General features: G+C 42.9%; 2 protein-coding genes across 5 annotated transcripts in view; one reads left to right on the top strand and one right to left on the bottom strand.

Annotated features, from left to right (window-relative positions):
- Positions 1-10638, top strand: part of ppm1h (protein phosphatase, Mg2+/Mn2+ dependent, 1H) — a 32729-nt gene extending 22091 nt beyond the window's left edge. Inside the window, exons 7-10 of the mRNA XM_032590691.1 lie at positions 3910-3973; positions 5063-5170; positions 7256-7407; positions 8937-10638. Coding sequence (XP_032446582.1) covers positions 3910-3973; positions 5063-5170; positions 7256-7407; positions 8937-9084 — 472 coding nt within the window. The 3' untranslated portion in view covers positions 9085-10638. The remainder of the gene's footprint in view (positions 1-3909; positions 3974-5062; positions 5171-7255; positions 7408-8936) is intronic.
- Positions 10639-17658: 7020 nt separating this feature from the next.
- mon2 (MON2 homolog, regulator of endosome-to-Golgi trafficking) overlaps positions 17659-20117 on the bottom strand; it is a 41721-nt gene continuing 39262 nt past the window's right edge. For all 4 annotated transcript variants that reach the window (XM_032590649.1, XM_032590655.1, XM_032590662.1 and 1 more), the window contains 4 exons: positions 19937-20060; positions 19116-19323; positions 18438-18520; positions 17659-18358 (listed from right to left, as the gene is read on the bottom strand). In XM_032590649.1, the coding sequence (XP_032446540.1) occupies positions 18195-18358; positions 18438-18520; positions 19116-19323; positions 19937-20060 (579 nt within the window). In that variant the 3' untranslated portion in view covers positions 17659-18194. The remainder of the gene's footprint in view (positions 18359-18437; positions 18521-19115; positions 19324-19936; positions 20061-20117) is intronic.

Here is a 20117-nt window from a genome sequence, read left to right as displayed (position 1 = left end):
GATGGGGAGGAGAGAGCGAAGGAAACCAAAACGTAAAGAAGCGAGTGGGTTGAATCAATCTGCAAAGACGGACAAACGTAAAGCTGGAGGTCAAGGCGCTCAGAGGAAGGAGGAGAGTCGGAGATCGTTGGCCGTGGAGGAGTTGGCGGGATTAGTATGGAGTCCGAGTGAGACCGGGGAGGCCTTAAAGTTTTCCAAAATATAGAAAAGAAAGAGGAGAAGAGAAATGTCAGCAGAATGACGGATCAGGTGGAGTTAGGTGAGCTTCTGGTTCAAGACTGCAGAACCAGGATCAGAACCAGAACATGGAGAGGTTCAGTTTGGTATTTACGCTCCACAAATCTGGAACAAACTTCCAGAAAACTACAAAACTGCCGAAACGCAGACTTCCTTTAAGCCAAGACTTGTTTAGTTGTGGATTATTAAAAATTACAACATCACTCAGCAAATCTGATGATAGTTATTCTTGCGTGTTGCTTGTTTCGTGAATGGTGACTGTCTTATGATTTCATCACGTGAAGCGCTTTGAACTGAAATGTGCTTCACAAATAAACTTGGCTTGACTTTAAAAGGGGGTCCCTGGAAAAAAAAATAACCGGAAACACAAATGATTGATGAAAGATTTCTTCCATTTTTGAACTTCCTCAGTTTTTAAATAATTTCATTCATAAAGGCCCTATGCTAAATCAGGAATTTCCTGTGATTAAAGAATATTTTTACTCAATTTCACTCAACACATCCAAGCCTGATTGCTGCCAGATTTGTCAAATCAAGAAATCATTCAAATGTAACTGGTCTGACAACATGACAGAGGCTAAAACTGCCCAACATGCAAGATGTCCTGATCAAACAAATTCAGGAACTGATGAGAAACAACGTCACTGATGTTAATCAGTCTGTAAAGGTCAACAAAAAGTCATGTTTAGAGCAATTTGGACAAAAATTTTGATGCGTTCATGGGGTGTCGAAATTGCCCCAAGAACATATAAACGTCTCATCTGTGAGGTCACAGTCAAACTCTGGGTCCTCACAAGTGGATTCCTCAATATTTACGGGAAAATAAGGATACAGGAGCATGGCGGGACTTAAAGTTCCCGGCCAAAACGGGAGACTTGACAGGTTGTGCGGTATGATGCAGGTGTTGCGCGTTGGAGAACATTAGAGAGCAAACGGCATCGTGGAGTCCAAAAGAAACACAGCAAATGGGTCAAAGGAGAAAGTCGAGAGGAGAAGATTAAATCAGGCTAAAAAACAACCTATTTATTTGACCAGTTTTGAACTTCTCACGAAACGCTGTTCGGTACTCGTTCCTGAGAGTGCCGACCAACTCCTGACTGCAAACCGACTAAGACGTGGCGGTCGGATTTGAAAGTTGCTCACCGTCTGATGGGGAAGAGCTTGAGCCATTTTGCAGCGGAGGCAGAAAGTTTCTCTCTGTAGCCGGGCCGAAACGATTAATCGGATTAATGGCGTTGAGTCGATTATTGAAATAATCATCAACTAATTTAGCAATTGATTAATTCGTTAACTCAAAAAAATGCAATTTGCTGAAAGAAAAACATTGCTAGTAGTAATTAAATAGTAAAAGGTGGATTATTATGGATTAATATTCTAAGCCATAAATTAACCAGATCAGTTTTGGACTGTATTGATTTCAAGTCGAGCAGGAAAAGCTGATTTATTTATTTTTTTTTATATGTTGATGTTGGAACGTTAATGTTACAAATGATCAAGTGTAAAGGAACGCTGCCTCATTGCATTTTAGGCAAAATGTCTCTTTCGCATAAAAACCAGCGATTGAATTATTTCATTATTTGCACTTTTTAACCAATTTCTAATATTGTATAAAAAGGTTTAGATGAAAAATCCAGTCCAGTCTTTAAAAATCCAATTTATCACCAGAATAATCGATAGATTAATCAGTCAATAGCTAAACTATCTGGTAGACACCATCTTTGGACGCTTTGTGTCATATTCTGCCGCAAATGTGGCGGCTGTGCGTCGAGTTTGTGCTTCTGAAGTGAAAACGTTGAACAGACAAGGCACTGCAAGATGGTGTAGTAATTATGATGGAGCACAAGCAGATTTTAACTAGATGTAATCACTGTTCCTCTCTCCCTCCGGCCTGAAGTCGCCCGCTGAGGAGCCGGTCAGCCCTCCTCTCCACTCAGCCCACCTCTTGGTTGGCCACGCGCTGCTGTGGCTCGGGCTGCCAAACAGCCGTCGATGTTGTGGTCGGACTCCCCAGCTGCTCAGCAACTTGCGTTGCTGGTTTTGCGCTCGGTGAAGGGATCGTCAGGGCTCATCTCGTAGGATGCGGGTCTCAAATGGGACGCCGTCCTCAAAAGCTCTCCGGCCAAGCTCCCCGTTGTGGGAGTCTGTATGAAACCGACACGTTTAACCGACACCAAAAAAATTTGGTCCTTTTAAAGTAGATATTGTCAGTCTTACGTAATGTATACTTTTTTTTTTTTTTTTTTTTTTTGCTCGGAGCAGTCTCATTCTGTTGTGCTCGCCTTGATAGCCTGCGCCGCTCCAAGAACTGCTGAGTGCAGCGTTGTTGGCGCTCGCCTGAGGTGGAAACATATGGCCTCTCTGAGTGAAACCAGCAGTGATGTGAAAACCATCCTGGTCTTGTGTTTCAGAGCAGCTGAAATGCATTCGGTATGGGGGAGGGAGGGAGGCTACGGCACGGTATAGTTTATTTATAACAGCGAAGCCCAAACTTTCCAGCTTCTTTTGACCCAAAAAATAGGAATGACCCAGACTCTTGCTCAAATGTAAAAGCATTTTTGCCAAACCATTTAAAAACCGGTACAACAACTCGATTATCATCGACATGTTGCTTTGATTATGTGAATGCTGTGAGGCATCCGATTGTTCTGGCTGCTAATTTTTTGGACTTTTAGCGTTTTTGTGCTATTTACATTTCTGAAACATTCTGCTCATTCAGAAAATTCTGGCTCTGACTTTTGCTATTGATACCTGCTACATTCTATGAAATATTAAGCTTTCTGTGGTCGTTTTTGGCCACCTTGAAATAAATGAAACATCTAAAATTTACTGCTAAAAGAGCCTCTACATACTTTAAATTAGAAACAGCATTCAAAGTTTTTAATGTAGTCGCGCCCTTTGGCTACTACTGCATGATTCTGATTTTTCATATCTTTTACAGTTTTCTCAACATCCCTCTTCAGGTTTTTGGTCACATTATGCTCATTTTTCACAAAAAAAAAAACACACAAAAAACGTGGGTTGCTGTGGTTGCTAAGCAATTGAGCCACAGCGATCCACTCTAGCTTTTTGAGAATCCCAAACAAATGATTCTTACTCACTCACATTTCAGCATGTTCCTTTTGTATTTAATGTGAAATGGAAAGAATACGTTTTTACTGGCTTGTGTTGCTGATTAGCTTTATGTTTTTATGCATTTAGCAGATGCTTTTATCCAAAGTGACTTAGACACGAGAACATAACAATGCGCTTAATGTCAAAGCTAACATAAAGCTACTTCAAAGACTAGCCAGTTTCTCTCAGGTGACAGGCCCTAGCTTAAGCAGCTAGCCGACATGCTAATGTTATTATTTTAGCTAATATTAACATTTTAGCTAATGTTGGTATTGTTGTACATTTTAACACGCTACCTACGTTTTAGCCAGTTGTTAGGATAAGTAGATGAAGTAATTTCCTTATGTTACCTAGCAATCCACCGTTGGCGTGTTAGCTAGCATTAAAATTTATTGTAAAGAAGAAAAGGTGGTTATGCAAGTTTCTTATCCACATAATCCTGCGTCCACCTTGGCAGAGTCGTGATGCTGGAGCTGGAATCAACGTGTCCTCAGGCTATAAGCACGCCGCCTGCCGTAAATCATAAGAAAGCCATTAACGTGTCGTCTTTCCCTTGCTCAGGGCGTATAAAACCATAGAGGACGATGACCTGAAGTTCCCTCTGATCTACGGCGAGGGGAAGAAGGTAAGCGTTGTTCGGCAGCCACTCGCTGACAGCTACGTCTGCGGCCGTGAAAGCCTCATCTGTAATCAAACCTCTCAGTCAGCCCCCATCCTGCCACCGTGCGGGGCAGCAGGACTCATTTGTGAAATCTTGGTCAACAAGATGACCCAGGGATTTTAGGTTTATCGCAATAAAACAGTGGTACCCCCAAGAGATGGGTAAAAGGGGGCTATGGCCCCACTGGAAAAAAAAGCTGCCTACCTCACTGGCCATGTTAAGTTCATGCAAAGGCATAGAGAGTCATGTTGATCAATCAAGCCATAAATATTAAACCCAATATATCTAACAAAATATACATAAATATATTTAAAAATAATCCTTAGTACTGATGGAAAAGTACTAGTTCCACCGGCAGCTTATTTCACTTTCAATAAGACTTTTCTTGCTGTATTTATTTTATTTTGTTTTTTTACTTGTGTGAGCCTAAGATTTTTACTGGTCACCCCTAAGAAGATTTTTGTTGCGACGCCACTAGAACTCAAACCTTAAATAGCGAAAGTACTGAGCAATTTTATCGGTACTTTGGCTCAGAGATTAAAAAGACATAGTCATGTGATCAGCACATTGTTCTTTCCCCGCTGGTTCTCCCTTCAGGCTGTGACGTCGTGAGTACAGTGCAGCGTCACATTTGAGATGTATTGGAAAGGGCAAAGCCAGACGAGACGGATGTGAATCTATTCCTTTAGCTGCTGCTTTGAAAGGCCGTAAAAAATAGCCATATGGTATATAATAAGTTTCTATTTGTATTCTAAAAGAAGTTGTTTAAAATTCCATATTCCTAAATAATAAACGACCACCGGTGACTTAGTTCCTGACTGTGTGGTCCGTTCTTTGTTGGTCAGATCTCCGTAATTTATCCTGACCTTCAAAAACCCAGATCCAAAGCTCTGCTAATCGGAGCCGAGTTCACGAGTAAAAAGTTTCCTGGAAGGCCGATCCTTGCTCTGACAGTAGAGATGGCTCTGAGGTGTTTTGAGTTTTACATTTTTTTTCCCCTCAGAAAACGAGGAGATTAAAGAAACGGATCATACGTCTCTGATCTTTTTGCAGGCGAGAGTGTTGGCGACCATCGGGGTCACGAGAGGCTTCGGGGACCACAACCTGAGAGTTCACGACTCCAACATTTACATCAAGCCCTTTCTGTCCTGCTGCCCGGAGGTGTGCCGATTATTTCCACGTCTCTTATCATTTAGAGCTCATTAGCAACCTGCACATTCAGGTCGATGAAACGCCTCATCAGCAGTCACTGCTCTGACTGTGTAATATAGATGGAAGCAACTTACTGGAGGAACATGTTAGATTTAATTTGTGTGTGTGTGTGTGTGTGTGTGCTTGTGTGTGAGACAAATTAAAATCAAAATTTTCTCTTTTTTTGTAGCCTTTAAATCCTTTAAAAATGAAACTTGTGTCAAGGCAAAATTGTAACCAACAAGTCTCATAATTTCATAATTAAAACTGGGTTTTTTTTTAAAATTATGATAATATTAACTTACATAATAATATTAATACTTTTTGTCATGAATTCTTGTTGCTTCATGTATTGGTGCTTTAGCTGTTCTCTGAGTGTTTATCACATTCAACCCATTTCTCAGATTTTTGTGCGCAAATGATTTTTTTTCTTTGTCTAACTTGGATTTACAAGTGAAACAAAACTTCAAGCTTTACGCAGACCGTTTCCCAGTACCGAGCGGTACTGAAAAAACAGCGCAGCACTGACAGGACCTGCACATATTTGATGAAACAAAATACCCCAGGTACCTACGGAGCTAAATTGAGATCAGAAAATTTGTAAGAAAAAAAAAAAGAAACAAAACTTGAATCTGAAAAATATTTTTGGAACTTTTGTTTTAGTTTAAAAGGTTTAAAAATATTTTTCCATTTCAAATCTTTTTTCACTCAACTTTTTTTTTTTTTTGTTTGTGTGCAAAATCTCTGGACCCAATTTAGCTCCATAGATGCCAATCAAAAAGGCCCCTTTGTATTGATGAGTGCACTCTGGGAAGACGCACTCTGACCCTCCCCACAGTCCTTTCCCCCCGTAGCAACGACTGCACGTGATCGCATTAGTCACCAAAGTCGGGAACTCTCTCCATCCTCGCTCCGCTGCTGCCGAGTTCAGGCGCAGGTCAAGCCTCGTTCATCGGAGATGAATTGAGACGCTTTAGTGAGAGACGTCGTTCTGAAGAATCCGAGTAATGTTTTAAGTGACAGCATAAAGCGTTCAGGTTGACCTTAAATTATTATGTTTTTAAATTTGAGCATAAAATTCAATCGGACTCCTCCAGAGAGCATGTTCGCTGCCGTATTGAGAAATCCAGGAATTATTGGGTCATCTGTGTTTTGTTCTGGGAAGCCTGACTGAAGTCATGAGGTTTACTGAGTAACCCAGACAGAAGGCCGTCAGATTTCTTTCATTATCTTCACAGTGGCTGTGCGCTGAGCTCTTTTCCCAGCAGCCTCGGCTGCAAGGTCGTCTGTCTGCTGTCTCTGTATCAGAGGGATAAAGGTTGTGTGGGCAGAAAGTTAACAGATTTAAAATTCTTTTATTTTTATTTTTATCAGGCTCCCATTAGTTCCGTTACAGGAATTCATAAACTGAGGTCAAAAGTGTTTAGGAGCTGTGCAGCATGCCAAAAATGATATTGACATGCAGTAGGAACCCCCAAAGGTCTTTTAGTTTTTAGCGTTTTAAAATTGAAAAACACTGAAATTTTTAACCTTTCACAAGGGATGTCCAAAGTGTGGCTCCTGGGCCCTTTTGCAGACCTTGGAATTATTTTGTGTGGCCTTCTACAATTTAGAAATTATTTAACTTAAAATTAAATTCTTAAAATTGAAAACGCAAAAATATTTTTCACTTAACGTGTTAGTAGACTGGAGCACAAACATCCAGTGATTTTCTTTCTTTTTTTTTTCTTTTTTCAAAAGCAACCTTGGGCGCAACGTTTGTTTATCTTGGCTAAACACAGCAACTGTTTCTGAAGACAAATTGACCTATAAATAATTTTTCATGACTTAAATAAGTATTAGTAGGCATTAGAAGCATTCATTGTTGTTTGGTGGTTTGAGCCAAATTTAAGACAATATCTCTATCGGACATAATGTGGGAAGTAAATCCACTCAGATTATGTTACTGCTACGAGAAATAACATAATCCTGAGACTGTTTACTGTATTCCTATTGAGTTTGATTCTAAAACTGCTCAATCTCCACTCTTGCCTTTCCCTCCTCGTCCGCCTCCAGGTCAGAGTTTACCCCTTATCGCAGTTCGAGCACGGAGCAGATGACGTTCTGATTCTGGGAACCGACGGCCTGTGGGATGTCCTCTCTAACCAGGAAGTGGCCGAAGCGGTCACCGGTTTCCTGGCGAACTGCGACCCAGACGACCAGCACAGGCACGTTCTTCCACCCCGACCCGACCCCCTCCCCCGCCCCGCCCCGTCCTGTGCTGGCGCAGCTGCAGCCAGTCAGGCCTGAACTTCTGCTCACCCCCGTCTCTCCTGACAGTTTATCTGGCTCAGATTATGCAAAATTTTCAAAACATTTAGATTCACTATTGGGGGGGGGGGGGGAGAAAAAAAACGTTTATCTGCCGTCTTTTTAGGCTACCTCTCTACGCATAGCTTCACCCTTTTAACTTATTTTTTTTTTAGTTTTCAATGTGATTTTTTTATTTATTTGTTTTGTAAAACAATTGTATTTATCAGGATATCACCTCACCTTAGGTGTCCAACTCATTTTCATTTTTGGCCCCATCAAGATCACGAATGTTCTTAACGGGCTGGTTTTGCTGGAGAATGTTGATAAAAACCAAATTAACAAACTGTTTAAATGTTATTAAATAGACGTGTCTGCATTCGTACAATTAAACAGTAATGAACAGTTTTTTTTTTCGGTTCCTGCGAGATTTTGCGATTGTTTTGTGCTATATTTTCTACAATCAAAGTCACTAATTTTGTCCCGTCTCCCATATGGCGGGAGACGGGACTTTTTGTTACTCGGATCCGACAAGGCTGAGAAGTAAGTAGAAGTAAGAAATACTGCCACCTGCAGGTGGGAGTAAGCAGAGTTGGGCATTAACTTAGTTACATTTACTCCAGTAACGTTTTGGCAAAATTGCTCTTCAAGGAGTAGTTTAAGAGTGATTTTTGTTTTTACTTGAGTAATTTAATTACAAGATAACGCCAGTCTTATTTGCGTAAAATGTCTGGATTGTAAGAAACTCCACCAAATAAAGAACAAGCTTGTTTTAACTAAAACTTTATCAGACAGTTGGTTTCACAAATTTCATATTAATTCTGTAAAAATATTTCTTTTCCTTATCATTACTGCTATTTACATGAGCCATTTTAATTTTGGGCTTTAAAATACCAAAAATGTCCACATAACTTGATAACTTTGATCCATCCGATAACATCATTTTTAAATATTAAATGATTGCTGTTTTGATGAGCTACTCGGTACTTGAGTCGCCGTTTCACCAAATGCTGTTTTTACCCTGACCTGAGTAAAAATAAGCTGAAGTGGTGCTTCTCCTCTGGGAGTTAGCAGTCAATTAAACTCAATGTTTTCGACCGTTTTTGTTTAAAATCTGCGATAAACTCGCAATCGTTCATTGGCGCCAAATAGTGCGAGGGTCTGTCGATTTTGAGTGGATTTCTATTGTCACGGAATCGCAAAAAAAACGGAGACAGATTGATGAAATTTGGCGGTAAACAGATAAAAGCCACATTGATTTGATTGATAAGATCATATTTAAGCTCACACGTTATCTGGAAGGATCCACCTATGAGTCCCTCTGGAGCCTGGAGGGCCACGTCGGGCGCTACGGCGGGCCGGATGTTGGCCCTCGGGCCTCGAGTTTGACACACGCGCCTCGCGGCGTAACTACGCAGCGCTTCATTAATCACGTCTGCTTTGACAGGTACACAATGGCCGCTCAGGACCTGGTGATGAGGGCGCGTGGGGAGCTGAAGGATCGCGGCTGGAGGATATCCAACGACAGATTGGGCTCCGGAGACGACATCTCCGTCTACATCATCCCCCTCATGTACGGAAACAAGCAGAACTAGCAGAGGAACAAGAAACAACCAAAATGTTTTCCTCTCTTTCATCTTTTTTTGGTTGTTGTTGTTGTTGCTGTAAAGACGTGCGGATTTCCGGAAGGATCCGAGCCGTTTCTTCTTCTCCGGACTTGGATTTCTCTTTGTTGTAAAGAAGAAAACGAGAAACCAGACAACGAAAGGAACTGCTGATGACTTGAATTTTTCTTTTTTTTTTCTTCTTCTTTAAGTCTTGAGGAAGCCATCTTTAACTCGGACTCTCTGGCGGACGGTGCGGTGGCGTGCGTCTCAGGACCGCCGTTACTTCACAATGCACGATATTTATAAATGTGATGCGTGTAAATACTAGCACAGCGTTTGACAAAAGTGGGATTTGTGGAATATTTGTATGATGAAGGAAAAAAAAAAAAAAGGTCTTGGCACTGAAATGGAGAAAAATAAATGTCAAATCATTCGGTCAGCCAGGCCTCGGTTAGCGTTTTGGTGAACTAGACTTAGCAGAACTACAATTCCCAGCCCAAGTTCGACTCTAATCAAAAAAAGAAAGAACAAAAGGCCTCTTTCTCTTGCACTTTGAGAACTTTCTGTCTTCCTCTTCCTTTGACTAAGAGGTGCCTCCGACATGAATTGATCAAATGTTTTTGTTTTTTTCATAAAGTACTTCTAAATGACGCCCGTTGACGCTGACAGCTGAGTGGACAATCATCTTCCATGTCGCTACAATCACTATGTTGTTGTCAGATCCGGTGGTTTTTTTCATGTTTTTGTCCAGGTTGAGTCTTGTGAGTGCAACCCAGTGCAGACGAACTTCAACTAAAGTGCCTTGCAAAAGTATTCACACCCCTTGAACCTTTACGCGTTTTGAAATGTTACAGTCACACAAACGTCCGTGTGTTTAATGGTGATTATTGTTTTGTGTGTGTGAGCTAAATCATCACATGTCGGAGTATATGTGAACATAAATGTTCACCTCTTGCTACGTATTCCCAATAATATTTAGATCAGGACTTTGACTGGGCCGTGCTAGCTCCAGTCTTAAGTCTTAATTTTTACCTATGCGTGTCTGTTTTGCCATTGTTGAGCATGATAAATATTTTTTATGTATTTACGCTGACAGCAAATTGCTTCTGAAGCTAGTCGGCGGCTGCGTAAGTTTTATTTTGGCGTATCGGGAGCAAAACGTGTCGAAAAATAACGTTTGATATATTAAGTTTGTGTTAAAAGTAAAAAAAAAAAAAGTTCAAAGAGTGTGAATAGTACTGTATAGCACCAGTGGTTTTTTCTCTCCATATTTTCATTTTATTGTTTCCTATGTAGATCTCGTCACGCTGTCAGCCATAGAAAAACACAAATAAGATATTCCAGGAGGAGCAGAATGAGACGCTATTTTTGTGGAAGAGCAAAAATATATTAGAAACCGCGCGGTAATCTTTCCTGCGGTGACCGCAAGAGTTCGTGTTCCTTGAGTTCTTTTCCCCCCACACATTTTGTAACTTTAAAGCCGCTAATGTTTTTGTCACGTTTCATGTGGATTTGGACAAATAAAAGTGGCGCATAATCGAATGACGTGGTGCAGAAATAAAATAGCGAGAGGAAATGTCACAAAACAGAGTGAGAACGCACCTGCAACAAAAACAGACGAGTTGATGGTGGACAGGAGCTGCTTTGGGTCTGTTGTCATTCGGGTTCGGGTTCGGCCCCGCTCCCCCTCACTTAACTCTCACACGTTCCCAGCTTCTCTGCAGGAGCTCCAAGGACCATCTGGTCCCGTCAGAACCAGCGCCACATCCGCCTGCAGTCGGACCAGCACTGATCTGGCACTCTACTCCTACTCTCAACGTGTGTGTGTGTGTGTGTGTGGTCCAGATTGGATGACGGCAGCGATGACACAGCCATTACTGTGGGTGGCTTGTTTTTTCCAAGGTCACAGCGCTCCCACCCCACCCAGGGACGCATCTGAAGTGAGATGGAGCGTGGGGCAGCGGTGGAGTGGAGGGCCCCCGGAGTGAGATGCTTATCAATTTTATGGGGAGAAGAGAAGCATTACCTCTTGGCGTCTTGTTTTTTCTCAATCACGTTTTTCGCCCCAGGATTAAATTTATTTATTTATTTTTTGCCCCCGACTCTAACTGAAGGGAATCTGCAGCCGCCTGTGTGTGAGCACGCCTGGTGATGAGAGAGGGCACGTGCGGCGCAGTAACCCAGGGTGCCAAGGTTTTTGGAGCAAACTCATAGAAAACTCACAAACCCATATCAACTTAGGTGTTTTGAAATTGTTGGATTTTATTACTATAATGTTAAATCAATAGAATTGGAAGATTGTAAATACCTAGTCCACCATATAGCATAACGCATTGATTCGTACCCACCGACGTGTTGGTCGACGTTTCTGTAATTTGTATGCGTCAAATATGATTTTGGTGGACGGGGCACCAAAACTGGCTCCAGCCCGGGGGGCCCACATCCGTCTACATCCGGCCCTGGACATGATGGGCGTGGACTGACGGTGGTCCGGCTCCTTCAGCAGGCACAATTTCCAATTTGCAGTTCCTTGCAAAAGTATTCACATCCCTCTGACTTCGACCCGCAAACTCCAATGCATTTGATTTATTTTATGTGACGGTGTAGAACAGATAAACGCAGAATTGTTGAAGTGGGAGGAAACTGAGGCGACACTTTTAAAACCGTTTCCCAAATAACAATCTGGAAAGTATAGCTCTCATCGGAGACTCGGTGAACATCCTAATTTATTCACATTTACCAAAGCAATTCCTGAAAGCTTTACTTTTTTGACTGTAAGAAACTTCAGTGAGCCATCTTTAATGTCTTTGACAGCAGATTAATAGTAACAGAAGGAGCATCTGCTTCAACCAGCTGACTTCAGCCTACTGCTGCACTGTTTAATTTTTTTAGTAATAATGTAGAGAAATATGGCTAAATAAAACATCTGCCTCTCACTTTCACATATCAATAGCAGAAAAACAAGCATCGGTGTACAAATACAATTGAAAAGCCAATTTTATAAATATCACAAAGTGAAACATTACGTAGACTAATTACACACAGGTGAACGTTTGAAAGCCTGTATTTGTCATTTATGATGATTTTTCACTTATATCTAATGAAAACATGACGTTTAAAATTACATCGGACCAACAAAAAAAAACCATTTTCAAAAGCAGAAATTTAGACTTATTGAAAAGTGTTTATCTGCTAACGGGTTGCTTTCATTGTGAGACTCATCAGTGTGCATATATTCTACTTTAACAAATATGAACACTTTATTTTATTTAGTCATGATAAAGGAGGCCTTGTATAAAAACACACCCTTTATTTTTTGAGTTAGTTGCTGAAAAACATCCCCCCAACCCCGCTTAACCACTTTGTGTTGGTCTTTCACATAAAATCTAAGTAAAATACACAACGTCTCTTGCTGCAACGCATACACGTGTGTGATTTATGTGCAGCACGGCTCAGGTGCAGCTCGCCGATCCGCTGGCTGCGTCTCCTTACAGCTGGAATGTGACACCCACACCCAGAGCGCCTGCATTTACTCACATGAGAGAAACCTGTTGGAGCTTTACGCAGCATCACTAATAACACCCAGTCTTGTTCTTAAACCGGGGAGCTGCAATCATAAACCAAACCAAAAAGCAGGAAACGTGGCTCTGGCTTGCAGCAAGCATGAGCTCCTTACAGTAGGAGTTATTTGCAATTTCAGCACAGAGACGCTGGTGGGCCCAGAGAGGAGAGCGGAGCCCCTCCCGGGGCGAACACAACCATCATATCAAGTGTGAACTCATAAATATTTCACCGTTGCTCCTCTTGGAAGGTCAAAGCAGGAATCATTCTTCCTCTGCGAGGGTCCTTTTACTCAAGAAAGCAGCCCCCCCACTCCCTTTCCAGGAATCATCGACCCAGGCTTCAAGCCAATCAAAGCTCCTCGCACGTCCCGCTCCCCCACCCCCGTCAGCGGACCAATGAGCGGCTGGATGCTGCTGGGCAGCAAAGGGAGGGTCCCGGAGGTTAACGGCGGAGCTGCTTCCTGCTCAACTGAGGGGGAATAGGTGGGATCAGGTCACTTTACTGGAGCTGGGTTTTTCTTTTTTTTTTGGGTGGTGGAGGATTAAGGCAGACCTGCCGAGGCAAAACGCGTTCAGATCTGAGCGGGTTATTATGGGAGTCGGGAGTGGATTTAGTGATTGAGCGCTGCTCACTCTGCCCTGATGGTGATGGTATGCAGCAGCAGCAGCAGCAGCAGCAGCAGCAACAGCAGCGCTGACAACAAAGGACACCCGGGGAGAGCAGATGGATTGTGGGACACCTCGGTGGGAAGCGCGAGCCACGTCACTGCTCTCCACACAGCGACAGCGCTGCTGACCTACACGCCTCATTCCCACACGGTCCAGCCGCCGCGCGTGGGGCTGGAAACCAGAACAAATACTCCCACCATATTATTACATCTTATACAATTAGAAAAAATACTTGAATTTACACGAGGAACGATGAAAAACTACATAAGACAGAGCTCTTGTCGGGGGGTTTTTTTTTGTACTTTTTTTTTTTTTATTAATAAACACGTGACAGTGAGAAACACGACACAGTTCTGAGATTAAGAAAAAAAAAAGAAACAACACAAAAACAGTTAAAAATCCTTATATTTTTACGTGAATTAAAAACCCTGTGAGTTTCAGCGGGGTGTGTTACCTGGGGAGACCCGCTGACCGCGTTACAAGATGCGGGGACTTTCTGTTCGTCCTTCGGCCGAAGCGGAGGCACCAGCACTGGCAAGGCAGTAGCTTGCGCAGTCATCTCCATAGCGGGCAGTGTCTCAACCCAACCAACAGCACAAACTACTACCTCAGCCAGTAACGTGGCCTAAAGGCGGACAAAAAAGCAGGACGCCGTCAAAAATTTAAGGAGAGAGGGGAAAAAAAAAAAAAAAAGTCGAGCAGTCTCGAAAATCCCTTGCAGTCGAAGATATCCGCGCACTGCCGCTTCTGTCCTCTACTGAGCCGCACACTTGAACTGGGAGGGAAACCCCGCCCAAGCAGACCTGCCCTCGTCCTCCTCCTCGTGCTCACTTCCCCTCATGTGACCTGCCGATGGGAGACCGAGCTGCGGCTCCCAGAGTTCAGAGGAGGCCAGGAAGCTGCAAGACGTGGTTTCTCTTCAGAATGAATGTTAATCCCCCACGCTTGTGTGGAGAAAAAGGGGAATCGCCACACCCACTGTACTGTACACAGCTTGCTAGATATTCAGTGTATTGGTTTAAATTAAGCACCTAAAAAGATGAATGCAGTCTATCTTGTCATAGTAGCTACCCGAACCCTAAGTGTGCTGGTTGCTAAAAGACAAACCAATCGTTGTCAATTGACGTTTCTCATCTGTTCTTGAACGTCTTTGGATTAGCGTGTTTGGTTTTCAAATATTTCAGTCTACTTCATGTTCATGTCTGACAGGTTTGCATTCAAGTGGTTTTTGATTCTGCAACTCCTCCTCACAAAAAATGTGCTTACACCAAAGCTAATTGGTAATCTAACAATTGGATAATTATGTTTTCACATAGTACCATGTTGGTTTGGATGCCTTGTTTCCCTTCATTTAAATCACCATAAAAAAATAAAAAAAAACCTTCATACCCACATGCCCCCGATGACATCACATCAGGCATGAGATACCCGATTAAGGTCCTACGATTACACTGTTTCTTCTTTTTATTGCGCTTCCGTCAAATGAATTGGCTTTTTGCGGTCTTTATCATATTCAAAAACTCACCAAAGTTGGCGCACGTGTCAAGTCTGTGTGAAAATTACGTATTTTAATTTGTCGCAAAAATCGCAAAAGAAACGGCTCAACAGCGCCACCTGGCAACTTTCAAAATACCATCTGCATTGACCTTACTTTATCATAGAGACATAAAATTTGGCACACTTGTAGAGCTCCCCAGGACACAGAAAATACAATTAATGTCATAGTGCAAGTCAAACAGGAAGTCGGCCATTTTGGATTGAAGTTCCGATTTTGATCCCATTTTGGCCGTTTACAGCCTTCGCATTTGATCAAACTCCTCTTAGGGATTTTGATAGATCAGCTTCAAATTTGGTCAGTTTGTTCGTAAGGCATGACCAATTAAAAGTTTGCAAAACGGTGAGTTTTCATGCACGCCGAAGGGCGTTGCCAGGGGTCAAAGTTTGCCTACTCGCCATAAAACACGAAACTGTTATATCTCCTGCACAAAAACTTAGAAGCACCAAACTTTCATTGATTGATCGGCATCGGGTGCCCTACAATACCCTATGGTCAAATGATGACATCACTTAGGCCACGCCCCCTGAGAACAAGAAGTGTCATGTTTTACTGTGAACGGTCGCTATCTTAGCCCTTTGACCTAATCAACATGAAACTGTGTCCAGAGACAGAAGACATGATGGTGTGTTGTGGATTCCAACCCCGACCGGCTTTGACATAGCAGGTGGGCGTGGTGGCGTGGCGAAGTGACCTGTAACGCCGTTGCCATACGTTTGGTTCTGACTTCCACAGTTTCGGGCCGAACTGCTCCAAACTCTCTAGGATGCATCCTTACCCACCCGCCGACAGGAATCCATAACAAAATTTGGTGGGCGTGGCCTAATTTCCTCTACAGCTCTCTCTAGAATATTTTAAATGATCAGCCCCAAGCTATGCTTTAACCTACAATTATGAATCTTGGTACACATGTGTATCTTGTCAACTACAAAAAATGTCTTGGAGCTATGCTCTAAACCAGGGGTCTCAAACTCAATTTACCCGGGGCCGCTGGAGGTAGAGTCTGGGTGAGGCTGGGCCGCATTCACACACACGGTCTCCTCAGCCGAACCTTTCTGATTGCCTATTACCATATTTGGCCGTAGTCAGGCGCTGTAACAGCCGTAATTGTGTAGTGTCTCTTTAAGATACTCTAGTATTGCTAATGATGTCAGAAGTATGCGCCACGGCTTCTCTGTAGAGAGCGTGGGAGAAACGTGCTAGACGGACATGTTAGCTCCCTAACTTTTTAGTAATGTTACGGGTTGTTTGGACGCTGCTCAATTTTCATGTCTGATAATATAGCAGCCGTTCAACTGGGCTTTGTAAGGTTGGTGAAGAGCGTATTTATTAAAGGACAACACTGGGGAATTCCCAGTACCAGTGTGGTTGTGAGTTTTTGACCGTCCTGACGAATCTGCCTCCTCCTCTCCTCCCTTAAACACAACCCAAGCGTTACAGCGCCTAACCTCAATTACGTTACACTGATCAGCAACTTCTGGGTCTAGACTGGATGCTGAAGCACGTGAAGCGGGAGCGGCCGTGGAAATTGCGCATGTACCGCATGCAAATAAGGATGAATAGAAAATGCAAATAGGCCCGGCCGATGTCCCGCCCCCGAGAGCAATATACTCCACCGTAAGTTCGTTCAGCTCCGCACACAACACTGAAAAGTGCCAATTATATCAAACTCCCGGGCCGCACTAACATTAAACTTTCATATTAAGGCGGGGGCCACAAACTATGGTCCTGAAGGCTGCAGTTGGCCCGCGGGCCGCGAGTTTGAGACCCCTGCTCTAAACCCAACAGGAAGTCGGCCATTTTGGATTGCAAGATCACAGCTGCATCAGACTTCCTATGTCTCTCTACAGACCAGTCCTGATCACATTGTCATGGTCAGTTGATGACATCACCTTAGCCCTGCCCCCCTCCAACAGGAAGTCACCTGTTTTTTTCTACTGTATGTCTTACTTTTACTCTATGATTCATGTGGGTTTAATCCTGTGCCAAGTGACATAAAATGACATAAGGATTAACTCTGTCAATGCTGGCTGAACCATGTGGCGTGGCCAAATGGCGAATTGCAGTCCCTCGCCATACGCATACGATTGTCTCCAAATCACACATGCATCGCTTGGCTGACTGGTGCGGGAACTGTGCGAGAGCGTCTGCGGCGGCGAGCGGGCCGCGGTCGTTATGACGCCGGAGTGGCGCTGAGCTGCGGCTTTAATTTACGTTGGATTTACGTCCTTTACTTCCGCATTTTTAATCAAAATGGTAGAGTTTAATATGAAAACAAGCCATGGATTTCAGAAAAAAAATTTTTTTTTGTTGAAAATTTACAAAAAAAAAGACCAAAAACATGTAAATTTGTTTGAAAATTTGCTCGCCTGGCATACGAATCCCCGCCGAGGAGTTTGACTCTTGCTCTTATTGTGACATCTTTAATCCAGCTGCTCACATAGTAGAAATAGTGACTTATTCATTTTTTGTAAACTTGCTATTTTGCGAACCTATTGACTCCCTCTGTGTGAAAAGTATTCGTATCCTGGAAAAAAAAAGTATTCAAACCACCAACTGAAAAATATCCACAACCATAAACAAACAGTATTCGCACCCCCAAAATATTTGTAGCCCTAAATTAAAAGTATCAGCACTTCCATGAAGTATTCGCACCCCGTCACCCCAAAAAAATTTATATATGCAACATTAGTATTTATTTATATATAGAAGAAATGTGTAGCAAACAGATGAACTGTTTCCCTGAGCATGACTTGTAATGAAGCAGACAGCTGATTGGAGAAACATCCCGTTTATTTTACACAGTCATGTACATCCCTTTTCAGACGGCTGGCTGAAGGTGACATGGAATGTTAAAAGATTTAGGGATTTTTTTTCCTTTTTATTTGCATAAAATTTTGAAAGAACTTCATTGCTGGAAATGGTGAAAAAGAAATTAAATCTGGGTTTTTCATTTGTACGATCAGTTTCTGACTTTCTTTTCCTTAAGAACATAATCGCTGTACATCAAAGAATAAAACAAACCAAACCCAAGAGCAACACTGCAACTTTCTCCTTTATTTTTTGTAGTCGGCAGGCAGCTGTTGCCAGCCTGAAGGTGAATGGAGGCGGAGGGGTTTAAGTGTCATTAGCTCATATGAAAAGCACACAATGATGCATATTAAGTCTGGAGTCGTCCGGCCTTCTCTGTGGGGGGCTGCTTCGCGTCGTCGTAAATGGAGTTCATGTCCAAGCACTTGTGAAGCACCCCGGGATAAGAATCCAGATTCAAGATTTTTTCATTATTATAAAAACAGGGAGTGTAAGTCCGGTCAGGACTCTCCGTTCTGGACTTTGGAGGCGGGTGGCTGCATAAAGTCTTTAAAGGGCCCCAGGGCCTCCTTCAGGGCCGCGCTCACCTCGGACGAAGAGCAGGTAATGCACTCTACTAGCGTGGGATACAGAGCGATCACCTGAGCCCACGTGTTGCCATCCACTGCATGAAGGGAAAAAGAAGAAAAAGGATTAATAAGCAGAAAGTGGAGGGATTTATTCAGGCACGGTGAGGAACATACCGTTTTCTGGCTGAGTCTTTTTAAGCGAGTCCATCAAAGTGCTTATAGCTTTCAAAACGAAGATAATCTCCGTCACTTGCTGCCTGAAAATCATAAGAAAGAGGGAAAAAAAATTAGTAATACAGCTGCTACCCCCGCGACCCGACCCCGGATAAAGCGGAAGAAAATGGATGGATGGATGGATGGATGGATGGATGGATGGATGGATACAAGAAAGTAAATTTATGGTATTTTGTTGATGACGTTTTCATGAGTGTGGAAAACGTTACAGCTGGTCTAGTTGATAAATCCAAATAAAATACCCCGAGTTTGTGATTGGCTGTTTTTCCACTACAAATGTTGCAAAACTTTGTCAACATTCCAACAATTTCGCAATTGCAGTGAGCATTAAATGAGAAACATAATTTTTCCAATTCTCCAATCGGTAAGTCATTAAAAACATGCTGCACTAACATCCTTTACCACTTCCTGGCATCTTTGTCTTTTCCACGAGTTGTAATTGCAGTTTTGCCAAATTTCAACACATCCAAAAAAAACCCATCTCATTCATTTTTAGCAAAAAACGTTTTCTTTAAAATGGGCGCGTCTCCATTAAGCACATTTATTTTTGTACCTCTGATTTGCGCAATTTTATGGTCGATGGAAATGTGGCGGCTGTGACAAAGCGTACGGACATACCTCGGTAACGGACAGCGTCCGCTCAGCCGCTCGTCCTCCACGTAGCGTCGGAGGACGTCCTGGGCCCTCTTGAGGAGCACGGAGAGCGCCATGCGAGAGATGTAGCCCTCCTGAGGGGTGGACACCTTGTTGCTGAAGGAAAACTGGAGCAGCGTCTCGAAGCACACCTTCGAAAACTCTTCCCGCATACGCACGTCTATCTCAGCCTCTGCGGAAAGAAAAACCACATTAGTATCTACAGAGTTAAGCCGACCACTATCCACTTCAGCCACTTTCATTCAACTCTAGTTCGTTTGTCTAGAAAGTCCGGTTTGTTTGGGGAGGTGTGAACGCGCGATCGAACTCTGATGCAGGCTAAAACAGCAAACGCTAGTCCACATAAAAAGCTAGGTCTTGGTTTGATTCCAGGAACTCTGGTGTGGTTCGATTGCATATCTGAACACCTAGCGGACCGGAAACCACTCCAAAAGCAGAAAGTGGACTATAGTGCAGGGCATTCTGGGTAAATACAACCAATCCAATACGCAAGGTTAGCGCTAGCGGGAGAAATGCCTTGTGGTCTTTTACCAAAGACAAAAGAGACATGCTACACCAGCTAAAATTCGACACCACTCCATTGTTGTTTACATAGTTTGGGTTTTTGTGTCGTTTCCTTCAGTACCTCTTGATGCCTCAGGTTTTTGAAAGTGCTTGGTTCATTTCACACAGTGCAGCGTGAAAGCGGATCACACCAGCTGAAAATGTAATAAATGTTGCAATTCTGGTCCCCAAACGAACCAAGTCTACCGGACTACCAGGTGTGAAAACAGCCTTCATTTTACCTGTGAACGAGGGAGCTTGGGAGTGAATGGAACCCTTATTGAGCATAGTCATGATCTGACCAACAAAGTCTTTGGGGATGAAATTGGCAAATGGTAAAATCTCTGTGCTGATCAACTGGACCACCTGAAAGGAAGGAGACCATCACGATATAAGGGGATGGGGGCAAAAAAAAGAAACGAA

This window comes from Xiphophorus hellerii, chromosome 2, assembly GCF_003331165.1.
Source record: "Xiphophorus hellerii strain 12219 chromosome 2, Xiphophorus_hellerii-4.1, whole genome shotgun sequence".
NCBI classification, from domain to species: domain Eukaryota; kingdom Metazoa; phylum Chordata; class Actinopteri; order Cyprinodontiformes; family Poeciliidae; genus Xiphophorus; species Xiphophorus hellerii.
Note: the sequence above shows the minus strand (reverse complement) of the source record. Positions and strands in the feature narration are given on the sequence as shown.